This window comes from Benincasa hispida, chromosome 11 (assembly GCF_027475165.1).
Source record: "Benincasa hispida cultivar pf3 chromosome 11, pf3_genome.v1.1, whole genome shotgun sequence".
Lineage (NCBI taxonomy): Eukaryota > Viridiplantae > Streptophyta > Magnoliopsida > Cucurbitales > Cucurbitaceae > Benincasa > Benincasa hispida.
In genome coordinates, this window is record NC_143488.1 from 60,623,294 (window position 1) to 60,644,215 (window position 20,922).

The 20,922-nt window shown below is 29.6% G+C and overlaps 1 protein-coding gene across 2 annotated transcripts; it reads right to left on the minus strand.

Moving 5' to 3' along the window:
- Nucleotides 1-998: 998 nt before the first annotated feature.
- Nucleotides 999-19,835, minus strand: LOC150032784 (protein CENTRORADIALIS-like). 2 transcript variants are annotated; one of them, XM_090306562.1, is made up of 4 exons: nucleotides 19,488-19,835; nucleotides 18,612-18,673; nucleotides 2,022-2,062; nucleotides 999-1,216 (listed from the first exon to the last, which is right to left on the minus strand). In XM_090306562.1, exons 1-4 carry the CDS (start codon nucleotides 19,695-19,697, stop codon nucleotides 999-1,001), a joined length of 531 nt encoding a protein of 176 aa, XP_090162688.1. In that variant the 5' UTR covers nucleotides 19,698-19,835. The 2 variants fall into 2 exon arrangements, with proteins under 2 accessions (XP_090162688.1, XP_090162689.1); XM_090306563.1 differs by lacking the exons at nucleotides 999-1,216; nucleotides 2,022-2,062 and adding an exon at nucleotides 16,188-16,795.
- Nucleotides 19,836-20,922: the final 1,087 nt, after the last annotated feature.

The following is a 20,922-nucleotide window of genomic DNA, read 5'->3' on the forward strand; positions in this document are numbered from 1 at the left end:
TCCGCAAGAATCATTAGGCAGAAAGTGTCAGCTCCAGGGTTGATAACTGCTGCAGTCGCATCCCTCTCCCAGGCTGAGAAGGTGGTCTGGGGGCGGGGTGTGACATCTATACTTTAAAAAGAACCTTTATTTTATATATTTAACTATTTCTCACCCAATCAAATCTATTTTCTATATTTTATGAGTTAAATACATCATTTTTTGAAAAAAAGTATACCATATTCATTTTTTTTTTTAAATAAAGCTATTTTCTTTAATATTTAAAAATTAATGTATAAAAGATATAATTTATCATACTAAACAATTATTTTAAATTTTAAATTAAAAAAAAATAAAATTAAAAAGGTTGATTTATTTTAATTATTATATCTAAAATAATATATTTTTGTATTTATTTACCGAACACTCTAACTTACTTTTTCAAGTTTAAGCTGGAATTTACCAAACACCCTTTTACTTCTTTTCACAACTGATGTTTCTAAAAGCACAACTACCAACAATTATTTTAAAAGCTACAATAATCTTAAACGGAGCCTTGGAAAAGAAACATAAAAACAAAAATAAAATAAAAAAAGCAGGAAATGAAAAATATAAAAATAAAACCATTAGTAAGTGGACCTTTTCATATATCTTAATTTGAAAACTAAATACTAACTGTGGTAATGGTAAATCATCTCTGAAACTAAATTCATTAGCACGTCCATCTATATGAACATGAAAAATACATTAATAACACACAACTAAAAACACACCAAAAAGAAAAAGAAAACGACGCGGTTCTCCTCCTTTTTGCATGTCCAAATTATTTCCCCTCATGCAAATATATATTTTTCTAATATACAAATCTGAACCTCTCTCTCCCTTCCTTCTATATTACCATATATAAAAAGTGATTATTGTTTTCAAAGGAAAGGAAAGACTCAGATTGTATATTAATTTTTTCTCCCTTTTTCTCCTCTTCTATTCTGGTCCACTCGAACTGTTGTCAAACGGCGGTTTTAGCGCCGTCTGGCGGTAGTTTCTTTTTGGGCATTGAAGTAGACGACAACAATGGGGAGACCCAGATCGTTGTCGGTAGCAAAGGCTCGGGTGTTGAATTGATCCCTTGAAGAGGGTGGATTCACTGATTGTCTTCGTTTCTGCTTGAATAGAACAAAAACAAACCTGTGGATTCCTATGTTTGGTGTTGGAATCTCGTAACTTACTATCTCTCTCCCTGTGGTTCATTCATTTACAAAATTTATTGGTTTTAATATTGTAGCTTAATAGTTAAGATATATTTATATTGATCGTCAATAAAAAGTTATAAGTTTATTCTCTTTCTCATTATAAGAAAAATCTGCTTAATTAAGAAGGAAAAGGATGGAGCTCTGCCCATTTCTAACTTGTATGTAAAAATTTCAGTTTCTTTTAATCTTTAATTGATCTATTAAAAGTATTTAGAAAATTGGGAAATAAAATTTCAGTTTCTTTTAATCTTTAATTGGAGATTTTTTTTTAAATGTTACGTTTTTTCCCCACAAAACTCAAGAAGAAAGGGCAATATCACCATAAGTCAACTTGACACAAATCATATGTTATTAACCTAGATGTTTGATCTCAATAATAATAATAATAAAAAAATAATAAATAAGAATCCAAGGAGGGAGTTTTCTTTAAAAAAAAAAAAATTTATATAGAAAATACTTGAGTGTTATCTAAGCTGCACAAGCAATTGTCCAAAAAAAATTCGTGTGGCAAGTTGTTTTTTTAAAAATGATTTTTTCTTTATAATTTTTTTTATACACTAAAAGGAATGTGAAGCATGAAATTAGGTTGCACCTAATAATTTCTCTTAAAGGTGGTCTAAACCAAAGCTAAGAAGGAAAGGAAATAGACAATATATGTATAAATGTAAAAAAAAATTCTTCTAATCTCCCCGCTAGAAAGTTTTTTATTTTTTTATTGATTACTTTTTTTAGAAGAAAGTTTATTATTATTATTATTTATTTTGAATATATATATTTGGTAGGAAAAGTTACCGAATGTGGTGTCTGTAGTGCCAGGGATATCTGTTACGATCCTGCAATAGAGATTTCACAATTAAAACTATTTAGGGTCTATTTGGTAGAGAATTTGAAAACAGAAATTTAAAACAAGGGATTAAATAAAAACAAAGTTGTATTTCATGTTTTTAGATATGTGTTTGGTAGCAGAATTTAGAAATTGAATTATAATATAAACAATTGTAAACTAGTTATAGTTACTAAATTTTAGTTGACAATAAATTATTATTAATTTATTTATGAATATATTTTATGCTAAAAAATTGTATAATTATTATTTTGTAATATAATATAATTTAAAATTGAAATTTTGGTCCCTGTGGTTTAGAGTAAGTTAAAATTTAAGTATTATCGTTTACATTTATAATTTACCCCCTATGGTTTGATAAAAGCTTCCTAATGAATAGTTCATATGGTAGGAGCTATTTAAGAGGATTTAAAAAGCCATATGAACTATTAAACTGTAGGAACTAAATTCTAAATCTTAAAATCATATGGACTAACTTTTAACTTGATCCAAATCACAGGGACGAAACTTGAAACTTAACTTAATTTACTTTAGAATACATTATATTTTTTATTTTTTTAAAAAAATTGAATTAGGTTTATAACATAACATTTTTTATTTCTAAATGTTTTTATCTTTATCTAATATAATTTTGCATTTAAAATTTTAAAATTCAAATTATGGATACAAAGAAAACATAAAAATATTTCTTTTAGAATTTGTAGTGTTTGAATCACATAATCTCAAAAAAAATTTCAAAAATAAAATTTGGGTTGTCTGCCAAACATATATTCGCTGAACTCAACCAATCTGAAAACATAAAACAAAATCTAAATTACGAAAGTTTTCCTTTGTAACTTTTGATTATGTTTTCAGATGCAAAAGTTAAAAAATAATAAGTAAATAAACAAATAAATAAGAAACCAAGATGGGAGTTTTTTTCCTCCTTTTTCTTTTTTCCTCTCTTACTTTTATTAATTAAAAAAAAATATTTTCCTATTGATTTGTTCTTATAATTTTTTTTTTAGAAATTTTCATGGATATAGATATTTTTCGATATTTTAACCTATTTTAATAAGTTTGTAATAAAAAAAACATGTTGAACTTATATCTAAATATTGTAAATATTGTAAACATTTTTAGATATTCTTCTATCTAAATATTGTAATAAAAAAAAAAAACAATTTTAAGAGGTTCTTTGACAAGTGGAAAAGATACTTATATTAACATTCCTTAAAATTGAAAGTTACATTTGTTCAACTTAAAAAATGCTAATAAGGAGAACATGTTGACAAATATACCCTCAATTAATATATAGCAAATAAGGAGTACAATCGAGTAATTATGCCTTTAGTGAATGCAGAATAAATTATACAAGTAAGTTAATAAATACTATATTGCAGTTTATGAGAAATAAAGGGGATCTTCCAACTGTCAAAATACATGTATTTCTTTTCTCTATAAAAGAAGGTTTTTTTAATTTTAATAAATGTAAGAGGCAAATATTAGATTATTTTCAATGTTTTCTTCCAAAAATAAACTAAAAATATAACCAAATGAAACCCAAATAAGACCAAAAAAATTTTAGGCAAGATAAAAATGAAAGAAAAATCTGCAAAATTAGCCAAAATCAAAAATACTTTCATAATCAAGTATTTAATTTATGTAGGAGAAAAAAAAAATCATATTTGTAATTAATAGAATCAATTGAAAAAAATTACTTAAATTGAAAGGTATTTTGGACACAACTCTTTAAGATGTACATTAAACTTAGAAGGTATTTTGAACACATCTCTTTAAGATGATCTTTAGATCCAAATTTTTTCTTCCCTTTTTGGTTATTGTATGGGTCATCTTAAGGTCCATTTGTATTTGCTTGGGGATTTTTTTTTTTTTTTCAAAAACACCATTTTTATATAAACACTTTTGATAAAAACTTATTAAAATACACTTGAAAAACTGTTTAGAGTGGTTGTCAAATACTCTAATTTCTTTTAAAATGATGTATTTTTTAAATTAAATACTTGAAAATATATTCCAAACACACCCTTAGCAACATTGAAAAACACTTTTGAAATCGTGATCAATTTTCTGAAAACAACCCTAGGTTATTTTTTTAATATAATATATTATGATGAGGATTAAACCTCTAATCTTGAATATGAGTTGAACTATGCTCATTTATAACTATAGATGATTATTTTTCTACTTTCACAAAATCTCTCACAATATACTTTTGAATTAATATACTTTTTAGGTCATAAAATGCACTATTAAAATTATTTTCCCTCTTAAAAAAGTTGATGAAAATGAGAAGGCACTGCATTCAATGCATAAAGAAAAAAGTCAAAAGAAAACAAAAGAAAACATTGGTCATTTTAGAAAAATGTTATGGTCATTTTCCAAAAGAACTTTGGTTATAAACTAAGCATTAAGTTCCTCTTAATATGTCAGAAATCCTGTAATCTCTCGAGTTTGCTGAGAATTTCTTCAATTCCGTCCATCAGATGGTAATAATACTTCTTATAAGTGTAGGAAATTTTTTGGCAAAACGGTTCTCTTCTTCGAAAGACCTATTTATACTTGGACTTGCATGTAGGTTTATCTTAATTAAACGCTGCTTGACATATTAATCCTCAATCCAACATTTCTAAGGCTGCCACATAACCCATTTATTAATTAACTAAGCTCAACTCTCCAGCTTAACTTCGTCGCATGGGCTTGCGGCCACTTAAGTCTATTCTTGGTCATTGCATAATCCTACTTTGCATCGCACCCTCTGAACGTCACCTTCGATGCATTGGTCCATAATCACCCTGTTTGCCAATTTAGCCCTTACCATTTGCATATGAGATTGGTAGCATACTTTTCCTATACCAACCTCGAATTTTCCTCCTCATTCAAGAGCCATCTTACTTCCTCCATGGCCTTCCACATACCACATAGCTATACTTTTCCATAATGTCCCCTTCTTGGACATCTGGTCGCATAATTCAACAAAACTACCTGCATAGCGTGTCATAATTCCAAATGCATAAAATTCTCTACTTTCCTTTAAGTGTTAACTTCTCTCTACTTCACTCGAGAACTTGAAATTCCACACTTAGCACATTTTCTTGTCCTCTAAGTACTCCAGAGTATAGCTTCCGAACACTTAGAATATTTTCTCTAATTCAATCATACGTACACATACATTGAGCTTCCCACACACTTCAAATAACACAAACATTATAAGTACATACTTCCAAGAGCTTAATTACATAATTAAGAGGACTTAAACATAATTATCTAGTAAAACAAGTTTAGGGATTTACAAATTATGCCTTTAATGAATGCAGAATAAATTTTACAATGTAAGTAAATAAATACTATATTGCAGTTATGAGAAATGGAGGGGATCTTCCAACTATTAAAATACTTATATTTCTTTTCTTTATAGAAGAAGATCTTTTAATTTTAAGACACGCAAGAGGCAAATCTTAGATTATTTTCAAAGTTTTCTTCCAAAGTTTACCATAAAATAATTACTAAATGAAACCCAAATCAGACAAAAAAAAAAAAAAAAAATTAGGCAAAATTAAAATGAAAGAAAATTCTGCATAATTAGCCAAAATCCAAAATACTTTCATAATCCAATAACGATGAGTATTATATCGATTTTCGCATTATCATTAAACAAAATCAAATTTGATTGGGTGTGGGAGGTTCAAACTTCCGTACTCCCTATTGTACTCTAATAAAAAGTTCAAATTTAGTTTGGTTGTTTTCACATACACATGCAATATTTGCAATATAATTCATCACAGGCATATATATAACCTTAAAAAAAATCAACTCATATGTAAATGTTTAATTACCATTGTAAATGCTCCCTTAAATAAGGATCACTTGGACCAGACGTTGGGATTGGTGCGCTAAATCTCGCGAGTTCTGTAGTTTGTAATTGTAATGTACAAATAATTTATTTATTTAATAAAATACGAGGTATTTTATTCGACATTTAGTAGCATTAACCCATCAAATCAATAAATTAACATCAAAGGTTATCTTTGGTTGCTTAAACATGTATGTAGAGACATACAGGTGGATCATGTTTAAGTGATAACCTAAATGGTCTGTAGTAGATGGATAAGATTAGATACCTTATACTGGTGACACTACAAATACACCCCTTTTTGTAGATGTTACAATTGTTTTAAAGTTCTACAAATGATCTGATCTTGATCATTCATGTAGAGACATGTGAGAGGCGGTGTTTTATACAAAAGGGTTTGTATAAGACCAGACAACGAAATGAATAGTCTCATTATATAAAATCGTTAATAATAGAGACTTATATTTTACCAAGATGACCATAGGTGACATGACCTAAATTCTGAGTGAGTTGTGAATTCCTACATATGAAGACGATCCTTTGATTTGCATGCGTGAGAGTGGAAAAATTACCGACTCAATATGCTTACCATTTCGATGATTCATTTGATGAGGGAGCTTGAAACACAGCTACACAAGACGAAATTTACTCCTTCCCTATTGTTGGGGTAAGTAGATAAATTACTCCCTTGAGGGTTGATTCCCAGGCTTGAACAATGTGACGCCACACCTTCTTGGCTTGAGAGGGGTTTGGTCATAGTTAGACTATGACTTATTATTCATTAAAGGAATCAATGGTACTTAAGGAGTTAGATGTAACTATACGGGCAAAACAATAATTTTGGTCTAGTTATATTTATGAGCAATTTGTGAAGAGTCATCGCGCTATTGACTGGTTATATCCAATGGACGTAGAAATATATCTGTAATGCGAAGAGTGCAGTTGTCGGTCTTTAGCGGAGTAACCGACATTTAATGGATGTTGAGTAATTTAATTTAGGTTAATTAATTATTCAAGTGCCATTGAAGCTTCAATCTACAGGTCCATAAGATCCCTTCTGTAGCTCAACTACGATAACTGAGAATCAATTTAATTTTGAATTGCTCAAAATTATTTGAGCGAGTTAATTATATATGATACAATTAATATAAGGTATTAAGTTTATTTGAGATGAAATAAATATTTGAATATGATTCAGATATTGATTATATGGATTGGATTCATATAATCAACTTTAATATAAATTTGATTTATATTAATACTATAAATTATTGAGAGAAAATACAAACCATAAATTATATTGTATTTGATAGAATATAAACTATAGATTATGTGTTATATTTGATATAACATGTAGTTATATAATAAATTAGTTATTATACTATTATTTAAATTAAAATTTAGTTTTAATTTAAAATTAAAGGGGGGGAGTTATTAAATAACTTCCCTCCTTTATTTCTCTCTAAAATAACGTGTGGTTATGGGAAGTTAGTAGAGATCAAATTTTTCCATCTTCTTCCCTTTGCTTCTTATACATAGAACTCAGGGATTTTTTCCAGTAGCACACAGAAGATCTCCCCCTAGAAAATTTTCTCATCTCTATCTTCTCACTCACTCCCAAAATTAAATACCATAGAGCCCACATAACTCATGTGATTCTCAAGCCCTTAGGAGAATAACAAGGTTTCTTATGATGGTGTCTAGCCCTTTTAGTTTTGGGTTGCTGCTTTTGTTTGTGATCAATAAGAGAATTTGTGACCAATCAAGAGAAATTCATGAAGATTCATTTGGCTTTAAGGGTAAGTGTGATTAACCTCGAATTCCTTCTATATTGTATCTGAAGCATGTTGTAAATTTTGTTAAAATGCATAATGTAGTTCTTTGAAATTTTAATTCTCTTTGAGTCTAAAATTGGGACACAATTTGCGCTTCTGCATCGAATCTCACAGTCTTTCAATTAGTATCAAAGCTGTGTTCTTAGTCCCAATTTTAATTTTTCCTTAATCAAAATTCAGTTTATGGTGGGATTTGCATTACTGTACGATGTTCATGTTGAAGAATGATTATTAGTTTTGCGATTATTGATGTTTTCGAGATTGATCTTTAGAATTTTTTGTTTTAATTTACAAATTTGGTTTGTAAGGGCCCGTTGTTTTGGGCATTAATTTGCAATCGAGTTTGGAAATTAATTGTGCGTGTCGTTCATGAGTTTTGGCAACTTTATGGAGAAAACGAGGCCCAAATAGGAGCAAAATCGATGGAGTTCATGACTATATAGTAGGCAACTGTATAACAACATTGCATGATTGTGCCCTAGCATTGCAACGTTGTGAAGAGGTGGACAGAAGGATTTTTCCATAGTGTTGCAATGCTAGGTCACAACATTGCTACGCTCCGAGATGAAAAAATTGATGCGGTTCATTTCGTGGTTCTATCGGTTTGCATTTGGCTCACTTGGTTCGAGTGGTTCACGGGTCGAGTTTTTGGTTTGGTTCATCAATTTTTTGTTGTAATAGTTAGTTTTTAATTTATTAAATTAATATAAATGTTATATTAATCTAATTACTTGTTTAAGAGTCCAATCCCTATCCATATATTGTTCTTTAAATTATGCATTTGATATATGGTTTATTTTTATTTAATATATTTCATAATGTATACCATATAGAAAGTCCCACCATAGGTTATGCATTTAATCATGCATCGTGAATATTATAAATGTTATAATGTAGTTGCATGATTTAATTTCATAGCATGCTCATGCATCAAATAATATAAATGTTATAGTATATGTTTGCATGCATTAATGACATTATCACACATCATTATATTATAATTGTTATAATATATAGTTAACGTATGGATGAATGTCATTATGAATTTCACTACTTTAGTATATAAATGTTATGTATATTAAGTAACGAAATGGGAATTACATGAAGCATGTCATTACCTTAGGTAACTTTATAATTGTTATAATTTTTCCTAAGTAAGATTTAAAATGCAATGAATGGTTTTAATTTGCTTCATTTATTTTATTATCAATATAATGAAATAAAATTAGAAATTGAAATCAATAATTCAAAATTGCATGCAAACTGAGGTTAAAATCATTTTTTAAATAGTTTAAAATATGATCTACATAGATCTAAGATTACAATATTTCTAATATGATTAGAAATTAGTTTACTCTTTTTAAACAGTGTAATAGGATTAAATTGGTCTTAATAAAAGATTAAGATTGTAGCAAATGTATCTATAAGGGACCTTTGTCTAAGGCTAGTTCTGTCTAGGCTGGGGTATTTATGTTGATGGAAACGGAACGCCCCTACCTTGGAACTGACCTGGAAGGTGAATTAGATAAATTTTCTACAAGCATGCAATTGTTGATGAAAGTTTGTTAAAATGTTTAATAAACATTAATCAAAATTGTTTAACTATCCAAAGTAAGTGTTACTTTTAGGTAAACATAAACAATCACTTGGTAAAAATAATTAGTCCTATTTTTATAAGTTAAATTAACCCTAGGTAAAACACTCAGTGGGAGGAAAATAAGGTATATGATACTTCATTTTTGCTTTTCATGTTTCTCCCTTATAGTTCATACAGTGAGACTTATAATCGGCCTCGAGGCACCTTTTCTTATGCAGGGGGTGCTTTTATAGGTCAATATCAAGGTGAATAGAGAGAGTGTTTACAGTAAGTGGGAGCAGGGACGTGTATCAACACATCTCACGGTCTCTCTCATTAGTTTGTAGTAAATTTTCATGCTTGGCCTTGAGGCATCTTTGCTTGTGTCCCCCTACGGATGGCATTGCATGACTCTTTACTCAAACTACAGAAATGGATAGGGTTGTTTTAGTTTTTGTCCCAATCAGTTTTTCCCTATGGTTAGTTCATTGGGGTAGAACTCTATAATCTAAAATGAGGAGTTATACTTATAAGAAAATGTTAAGATAGTTAAAAAATTTGGACCGAAAAAGGGTGACTAATATTTACAAGAACAAAGAGTTGTTCTGTATATTGGTTGAGATGGTCTCATTTTAGTGAAGGGGTACCTGATCACCCAATGGTGGCTTTTACCTCGTCTCACTGAAACATCATTGCAAAATAAATGTCACATAGCTTGCATTAAATTATTTTTCTAAACTTGATTGGTTTTTCAAAATTGAGTAATGCATGGATTACTAATATAAATAAGTTGTATGTTTCAACAATTTTCAATATGACTTTCGCAACTTTAAATATGCTCACCGCCGATAAATTAACTGTCGATAATTACATCACCTGGAAAATCACAACCAATACAGTTTTGATCATCAATGACTTGAGATTTTTCTTGTGGAGGAATGTTCTTCAATCCCACTCAAAATGCCACTCGAAACGTTTGGGAAGCATATGAGCATTGGATACGGACAAATAAAAAGGTCCAAGCATATATCTTGGCAAGCCTTTCTAGAGTTTTGGCAAGGAAGCATGAGCCTATGTTCACTGCCTGTAAGATCATAGAGTCCCTGCAAGGATTTCTTGGACAACCGTACGCTCAACGAAGGCATAACGCTCTTAAATTCATCTTTGATACCTGTATGCAAGAAGAGCCTCTATTTGTGAACAAATTTTCAACATGACGGTCCAATTTAATGTGGTTGAGATGAACAAGTCTATTATTAATGAGGCCAGTCAAGTTAGCTTCATCCTGGAAACTTTACCTGAAAGTTTCCTATAGTTCCTTAGCAATGCTGTTATGAATAGGATTGGCTACATCCTCACCACTTTGCTCGATGAGTTGTAGACTTTCTAATCCTTGATGAAAGTCAAGGAGCTGAAGGGTAAGGCAAATGGTGCCTCATCCTCCAAAAAGTTCTTTAGAGGTTCGACCTCTAGAACTAAGTATGTACCTTCTTCTTTAGGCACCAAAAAATGGAAATAGAAGAAAGGTGGAAAGGGGAAAGCTAACCCACCAGCTGCTACCCAAAAAGGCAAGAAGGTAAAGGCTGCAAAGGGATTTTGTTTCCGTTGCAACCAAGATGGACATTGGAGAAGTAATTGTACCAAGTATTTGGCAGAAAAGAAGAAGGCTAAGCAAGGTAAATACGATTTACTTATATTGAAAACATGCTTAATGGAGAATGATGATTTTTCCTGGATAATAGATTTAGGTGCCACTAACTACGTTTGTTCTTCATTACAAAGAATTAGTTCCTGGTAGCAATTAGAGGCTAGGGAGATGACGATGCATGTTGAAACTGGGCATATTATCTCAGCTACAACAATGGAAGGACTTTAACTCTGCTTTCAGATTTCATATATTTTATTAGATAATGTATATGTGGTTCTTGGCTTGGAAAGTAACCTTATTTTCTGTAAAATTTTTGATTGACCAGAACTACTCTTTATGTTTTAACGTAAATAAAGTGTTTTTTTTTTTACAAAAATGGAGTATATACTTGATCTGAAAATCTCGAAGATAGTCTTTATGTGATAAGATTGTTAGTAATAAAAGCTTCCCTAAATACTAAACTATTTAAAACTGCGGTAACTCAGAATAAAAGACATAATTTTTTTTCCTAAAGAACATTCCCATCTTTAGCACCTAAGATTGAGACACATAAATCTCAATAGGATCAAGAGACTGGTCAAGAATGAATTTCTAAGTGAGTTAGAAGAAAATTCTTTACCTGTATGTGAGTCATGCCTTGTAGGCAAAATGACTAAAAGATCTTTTACTGGGAAAAGGTCACAGGGCTAAAGAACCCTTAGAACGTGTACATTCAAACCTCTGTGGTCTGATGAATGTTAAGGCATGAGGAGGGTTTGAATATTTCATCACTTTTATTGATGATTATTCCAAATATGAGTACGTTTACTTAATGTAACTTAAGTCTGAAACCCTTGAAAAGGTCAAGCAGTATAAGGCTAAAGTTGAAAATGCATTAAATAAAACAATTCAAACATTTCAACTGATCGAGATGGAGAGTGTAACAACCAAGATTTGTACGCATACAGAAAATTAAATGTCAAATATTAAGCAGGACGAAATTTTATTTAAAGGGGTGGAAATTTAGAATGAAAAAAATTATTCATTATCCAAAAATAATGAATAAGGGAGCAGAATCAGGGAGGATTAATTGGAAGTTGGACTCTAGCTAATCCAGGAGACAACGAACAGTAGATAACTTTTTGGTTGGACACTGATCATTGGAAGAATTGGAGGTGAATTAATTGCCCATATACTCTTAAAATTTGAAAGAGTTAAAAAGGATAAGTGGAATCCACAAGCAGTGAAGGCAACCACGCGTGAAAACTAGCGAGATTGGAGAGACAGCAGGAGCGAGAGCAGAAGCGAGAGCGAAAGCAGGAGCGAGACCAGCGAGAGCGAGAGCGCAACCAGCGACAGCGACAGTGAGAGTGAGAGTAAGAGTCGCGAGAGCCAAACCAGCGAGAAAGCTGGAGAAAGCGAGATTCTGAGAACAAAGAAAGCGAGATTTGGACAGAAGCGTAGATTATGCGTTGAATTTGGCGACGATCTTATAGATTATATATAGAAAAACCCTAAAATTTAATACAAACAAAGAATGATGATGTAAGGGCAAATGTTAGCCAAGATGTCTTATTGAGAGGAATCCTTAAACCCTAAGTAATTTTAAAGAAGCCACCTGTACGATGATTTGTCACACTGAGAAGAGCTTAAAACTACTATAAATAAAACCCTTTGCTCGAAGATTTAACCCATTCTCAAACAAATCTCAGTAACAAAGAATCGTGTAAAAAAGTAAGTGTGAGTGAGGAAGTTCTGTGAGGCTAAAAGAGAAAAGCTCGGGTAAGATGCTGCCCAAATTCCCTTCTAGTTTAAAAAGGGAAACATCTACTGATCAAATCATAAAGATTAATAAGGAATAACTAGATCACAGTAAGTAGTTTATCTCACCCTCTCATTAAATGTTCTATGGTAGTGTACCTTTATTATGTTGCATGATTATGTTAATTGTTATATTGCATTACATGTCTAGAACGCGTTTCTCTACAAGGGACCCCCTGCATTATGGTTGTTCACGATTATGTTAAAATCAAGTTTTAATTAGGTGTAAGTTATGCTTCTAGTCTAATCTTACGTTTATGTTAATGGTTGATGTTGGATGCGACTCTGACCCTACTGACTGCATGACCCGCTAATCATCAGATAGGTTAGTTTCCGCTTAAGTCCTCATCTTTCTATCAGGGCGGAGAAATTTATGCTTCCAGGGCTGGCAGGGCATGTATGATTGCACCCTTCCAGGCCTAATCTTACGTTATGTTTACGCTAGGGACTAGTAGGGTATGTATGGTTGCACCCCTCTAGTCCAATATTACGTTTATGCTAATGGTTGATGTTGGATGCGACTCTGGCCCTACTGACTGCATGACCCGCTAATCATCAGATGGGTTAGTTTTCGCTTAGGTCCTCATTTTCCTATCAGGGTGGAGAGATTTATGTTAGAAGCATAACCGACTACCACATGTTATTATACGTTTTCGGTCCCAACCATATGTTTTCATGACATGTTGCTTGTGATTGTGTATTTGGTCACTACCCTACGTGAGAACTACTTACTGGGTATATTATATACTCATCCTATATTTTTATAGACTTTGTAGGTAAGGACACGCGTAGATGGCAGAATTGGACGTCGCTCAAATGGCCAACCATCAAACTCACTATTATAGGCATATGCATTTTGTACCACCATGCTAATGTTTTATGGATCCTGGTGTTTTGATAAATAAACTTTTTATATAGTTTTTCTATCTAATTAATAAAATTTAGATATGTTCTTTGAAATTTTCACCAAAACTCATCTCATGATAGAAAAGTCTAAGTATGCATGTCGTAGTGGTCGAATCATAATGCGTAAGGATCCGGTCGTTACAGAGAGTATATATGTAAACCCCGAACTTAGGTTCCCTGGATAAGCATGATTAGTCAAATGATGTTATATTACATATTTATTAAGTAGAAATTCATGTTGTTTATAGGGATTATGAAGGAAGGAAAGAAAATATATTAAATGAAGAAACTCAATCATTAATCTGACTGGAGGCACTAAATATGGGGTAATGTGGCAATCTGCTCTTTGAACTCAGGAAGCGGCAGAAAGATTAAAAGGGAAGTGAAATTTCATAAGTATAGTTTCGGCAATTGAGAAGAGAAAATTTAGTGAATTCGGTGCCATTTGAGAGCTGGGAGAATCTAGTTTTCAAGGTTGTCCTGCTGGAGAAAGATTGCAGGAGGAGAAGAACAAAAGTGGAGAATTTACAGAAGAGGCAAATCCACGGATTAATCAGGGCTCGAGATGAATATATGCATATATGTATATATGTATATATATATATGTATATATATCTATATCTATATCTATATCTATATCTATATCTATATATATATATATATACATACATACATGCTCTGATACCATTTGGCATGAATCATGAAGAATTGGACACGTGATGAACATGTAGCATGAAGTAGATGGAGTTTGTGGAAGCATGAAGAACTCTTTATTTTATTTCACAGAGTACAAATTCTCTTGTTCTTCTCTCAAGGCAAAGACTCAAAAGATTCGGAAGAAAAACTTATCTCCATATATATATATATATACACACATAACGGTAAATTTAGTCTTTTTTTCTTTGTGAACTTAAAAACTAATAAAGGTCTAACCAATAATTAAAAATAAAACTATTTAAGAAGAAAATGACAATATTAAGTTCAATCACATACCTCTTATTAAGGGAAAAAACCATATGACAATTTGTTTCTTATTCTTTTTTAAAAAAATTGTTCAACAAGCAAGACAGAAATTTGAATATCTAAACTTTTTTTTTAATGATATAATTGATGCTTATACTTAGATTGATAGACCAAACAACTCAAAATCTTAATTTTTCTTTTCTTCAACATGCAGAACGAGAGACTCGAATCTCAAATAAATCATTTATTCGTACCGTAACGAGTAAAGGGAGAAGCAATTTGGTCAATCATAATCTTCAAGATTAGGGGGGAAAAAACCAAACCAGAGTGAAGAAAGATCTCAAGTTGCCTCCATGGATTGCAACCCGGGGAAATCGGTTTCTAATTTGTTGCAACGTATTTTCAATAAATTTTTAGGCCTGTTTGGATTGACTAGAGAAAAAAATATTAATATAAAAAGTTCATTTTTTATTTAAACTCTTTTGATAAGAACTAGTTAAAATACACTTTAAAAACTATTTTGATTGGTTGCCAAACATTTCAAATTTTTTCAAAACGATTTATTTGTAAAATTAAATAATTGAAAGGTTAAACCAATCACACCCTTGAATTTTCTTTTGAAATGTATTATAAATATAAAAGATCAATTTTCAATGTTTTGATTTCAAAATATTTTTTTCATGTAAAATTTTTCATTTTTAATTAAAAAATTCAGAAAACATAAACACAAGGAATGGTTCCTTATCCTATTTTTTTTCGCAATAAAATACCGATAGTATGAACACTATGCTAATTGAGCTATGCTTTGTTGGTTACCAAATGCAAATTTTCAACTTTACTAAGGCTACATTTAACGTTAGCCGTGTCAAAAAACTATTTGGAAAAAATCTCAACCGTTTGCTATGTTAAAAAAAACTTTTTAAAACGCGTTAATTTTACGTTGACTTTAAAAGCAGTATCCTTCTAGCTTTTAGATTCTCCTAAAATTAGTTAGAATTTTTAATTAATATTTAGTTTTCAATTTTATACTTTAAAAAGAACTTTTATTTTATATATTTAACTATTTCTCACCCAATCAAATCTATTTTCTATATTTTATGAGTTAAATACATCATTTTTTGAAAAAAAAGTATACCATATTCATTTTTTTAAAAATAAAGCTATTTTCCTTAATATTTAAAAATTAATATATAACAGATATAATTTATCATACTAAACAATTATTTAAAATTTTAAATTATAAAAAAAAAATTAAAAAGGTTGATTATAAGTCTATTTTAATTATTATATCTAAAATAATATATTTTTGTATTTATTTACCAAACACTCTAACCTACTTTTTCAAGTTTAAGCTGGAATTTACCAAACACTCTTTTACTTCTTTTCACAGCTGATGTTTCTAAAAGCACAACTACCAACAATTATTTTAAAAGCTACAATAAACTTAAACGGAGCCTTGGAAAAAAAACATAAACAAAAACAAAAATAAAATAAAAAAAGCAGGAAATGAAAAATATAAAAATAAAACCGTTAGTAAGTGGACCTTTCCATATATCTTAATTTGAAAACTAAATACTCACTGTGGTAATGGTAAATCATCTCTGAAACTAAATTCATTAGCACATCCATCTATATGAACATGCAAGATACATTAATAACACATAACTAAAAACACACCAAAAAGAAACAGAAAACGACGCGGTTCTCCTCCTTTTTGCATGTCCAAATTATTTCCCCTCATGCAAATATATATTTTTCTAATATACAAATCTGAACCTCTCTCTCCCTTCCTTCTATATCACCATATATAAAAAGTGATTATTATTTTCAAAGTAAAAGAAAGACTCAGATTGTATATTAATTTTTTCTCCCTTTTTCTCCTCTTCTATTTTTGTCCACTCGAACTGTTGTCAAACGGCGGTTTTAGCGCCGTCTGGCGGTAGTTTCTTTTTGGGCATTGAAGTAGACGGTAGCAACGGGGAGACCCAGATCGTTGTTGGTAGCAAAGGCTCGGGTGTTGAATTGATCCCTTGAAGAGGGTGGATTCACTAATTGTCTTCGTTTCTGCTTGAATAGAACAAAAACAAACCTGTGGATTCCTATGTTTGGTGTTGGAATCTCGTAGCTTACTATCTCTCTCCCTGTGTTTCATTCATTTACAAAATTTATTGGTTTTCATATTGTATCTTAATAGTTAAGATATATTTATATTGATCGTCAATAAAAAGTTATAAGTTTATTCTCTTTCTCATTATAAGAAAAATCTGCTTAATTAAGAAGGAAAAGGATGAAGCTCTGCCCATTTCTAACTTGTATGTAAAAATTTCAGTTTCTTTTAATCTTTAATTGATCTATTAAAAGTATTTAGAAATGATGTTTGATCTCAATAATAATAAAAAAAAAAAAAAAAATAAGAATCCAAGGAGGGAGTTTTCTTTAAAAAAAAAAATTTTATATAGAAAATACTTGAGTGTTATCTAAGCTGCACAAGCAATTGTCCAAAAAATTTTCATGTAGCAAGTTGTTTTTTTAAAAATGATTTTTTCTTTATAAACTTTTTTATACACTTAAAGGAATGTGAAGCATGAAATTAGGTTGCACCTAATAATTTCTCTTAAAGGTGGTCTAAACCAAAGCTAAGAAGGAAAGGAAATAGACAATATATGTATATATTTAAAAAAAATTTCTTCTAATCTCCCCGCTAGAAAGTTTTTTATTTTTTTATTTTTTACTTTTTTTTAGAAGAAGGTTTAGAATACATTACATAATATATTTTTTATTTTTTTAAAAAAATTGAATTAGGTTTATAACATGACATTTTATATTTTTAAATATTTTTTAGAATTTGCAGTGTTTGGATCACATAATCTCAAAACAATTTTCAAAAATAGAATTTGGGTTGTCTGTCAAACATATATTCGCTGAACTTAACAAATTTGAAAACATAAAACAAAATCTAAATTGCGAAAGTTTTCCTTAGTAATTTTTAATTATGTTTTCAGATGCAAAAGTTAAAAAATAATAAGTAAATAAATAAATAAATAAGAAACCAAGATGGAAGTTTTTTTCCTCCTTTTTCTTTTTTCCTCTCTTACTTTTATTAATTAAAAAAATATATTTTTTAATTGATTTGTTCTTATAATTTTTTTTAGAAATTTTCGTGGATATAGATATTTTTGATATTTTAACCTATTTTAATAAGTTTGTACTATCTACTTCGAGGCTAAAAGTTAGATTCTTCTATCTAAATATTGTAATAAAAAAAAACAATTTTAAGAGGTTCTTTGACAAGTGGAAAAGATACTTATATTAACATTTCTTAAAATTGAAAGTTACATTTGTTTAACTTAAAAAATGCTAATAAGGAGAACATGTTGACAAATATACCTTCAATTAATATATAGCAAATAAGGAGTACAATCGAGTAATTATGCATTTAGTGAATGCAGAATAAATTATACAAGTAAGTAAATAAATACTATATTGCAGTTTATGAGAAATAAAGGGGATCTTCCAACTGTCAAAATACATGTATTTCTTTTCTCTATAAAATAAGATTTTTTAATTTTAATAAATGTAAGAGGCAAATATTAGATTATTTTCAATGTTTTCTTCCAAAAATAAACTAAAAATATAACCAAAGGAAACCCAAATAAGACCAAAAAAATTTTAGGCAAGATAAAAATGAAAGAAAAATCTGCAAAATTAGCCAAAATCCAAAATACTTTCATAATCCAGTAACGACAAATATTACATCAATTCTCGCATTATTATTCTTCAAAATCAAATTTGATTAGACGCTGGAGGTTCAAATTCCCATACTCCATATTGTACTCCAAAAACAAAAAGTCAAATTTAATTTGGTTGGTTTCACATGCACATGCAATATGTAATATAATTTCATCACACATATATAGCCTTGAAAAAAAACCAACTCATATGTAAATGTTTAATTACCAGTGTAAATGCTCCCTTAAATAAGGATCACTTGGTCTAGGAACATCTAGGTCAGTCATAATCTGAAAATAATAATAATAATAATAAATCAAGTAATGAAAACATTAAGAGATATTTAGATAAAACACAACTCTAGTATATTTTTTATAGTTCAAAAGAAGGAACAACATCCCAAATATGAAGAAGAGAATTCAAAACCTACAATTTCTTAAGAAAATATCGATGTTGTAAGCATTAAACAAATTCATGAGAGAAAAATTATATAGGAGATTTGCAAAAATAGAAAAATAAGGAAAATTATTTACACAAAGTAACAAAATTTTAATATTCTTTTATAGAGACTGATAGAAGTTCATTAGTATCTATCATTAGTATCTATAGAGACTGATAGAAGTTCATTAGTATCTATCATTAGTATCTATAGAGACTGATAGAAGTTCATTAGTATCTATCAGTAGCTGATATACATACTAAACTATGTCTAGTGAAAAAACTTGTGGTAAATTTAATCTTTTTTTTTTCTTTGTGAGCTTGAAAACTAGTATAACTCTAACAAATAATCAAAAAGGGAAATTCTTATAAATAGAAAAATCTAAAAAATATTTACATTTTTTTCTTATTTTTCAAAAAAATTATTCAACATGCAAGACATAAATTTGAATATGTAAACTTTTTTTAATTGATATAATTAATATTTATACTTAGGTTGATAGACCAAACAATTCAAAATCTTAATTTTTCTTTTCTTCAGCACGCAGAGCGAGTTAGAGAGTCAAACCTCAAATAAATCATTGATTCATATTCGTAACGAGTAAAGAAAGAAGCAATTGGGCCAGTCAAATATTGAAGAAAAGGGGGAAAAAAAAAAAACCAAACCAACGTGAAGAAAGATCTCAACTCTCCTCCCTGAATTGCAACCCTAGGTATAGCAGCAACAGCAGAAGGAAAGAACTCATGGCCATTGAAAACTTGCGTATTATTACTATAAAACACACACATCTCCATGCTTTGAGTGAAGGAATCAAGAACATCTCCTATCACTCTCCCAACAACAAGAGGCTCTGATGACATTATTGATCTTGCCATTTCTTAATTTTTCAAGCACAACTCACAAAATTAAAGGGAAAAAAAAAGCTTTTGGATTTAGGAAAACACTGTTCTTCAGATCCTAATTAGGGTTGTTTTTTCCCTTTTCTTTTTCTCTATGTGCTTTAGAAAGCTCAAGCTTTGGTGTTGGTATTTATAGTGTTTATGGAAGGCTCATTTAATAGATATAGATGTTGCTTGGTGTTTCTTGGTAATAAAGTGAATGTTTCTAGAAGCTTTTATTAAATTTACATCTCTGTCACATCAAGATAGTTTGTTTTATTAAATTTGAGACCACATCTCTCTCAAAAATCAGGTTATAAGCGAGAAAAAAATGGGCTTCGTTTAAAATGTACTGCCCTTTTTAAAGTGAATGGTTGTAATTATTCATTTTAAAGCATAAATTGAGTTATTCTTTATGTAGGAGAAAAAAAAATCATATAGCACTGTTACCATTTCAGCTCACCTATTTATTTATTATTTTTTATTTAGTGTCAATACTTTTGAGACTTGTGGCCTGTCACTGAATTTTAGGTTTGTCTTATGTTTATTTGGTCTATGAATTATTATTTTTGGTATCTAAAAAAACTTTGAACTTTAAAAAGTATTTAAAATGGGCTTTGTTCTTTCAATATTTTATATATCTAATAGATCTCTGAATTTTTTATTTATATTTTGAAGGATTTTATATTTGAAAAATCCTCATATATACTAGTTAGATGTAAAATTAAAAATTTAATGTCCTATTAGACATAAAATTTAATTTAATGTTAAATAGATTAGTTAATTTTTAAGAATTTTAAATATGTCATAGAACTTTCGATACAAGACTGAAAGTGAACTTGGTAGACACAAAATTGAAAGTTTAACAATTCATTAGATTTTTTTTTTTAACTTCATAAAATTATTAGACACAAACAATAACAAAAGTAATTAGGGACTAAATTGGAAAAATGCTTCTTAAAGAAATTAGAAATAAAAATTTCTAAGGACTTGTATGGATTGGCTAGGGAAAAAACTATTTTTCAAAAAAGTCAATTCTATTTTATCTCTTTTGATAAAAACGGTTTAAAATGTACTTTGAAATTGCTTCAAAATCTATTTTAAATGGTTGTCAAACACTTCAATTTTTTCCAAAAGGATTTATTTTCAAAATTAAACACTTGAAAAGTTAAACTAAATATACTCTAAATTAATGATTAAAGTGTTTTCAGTATAGATTCTT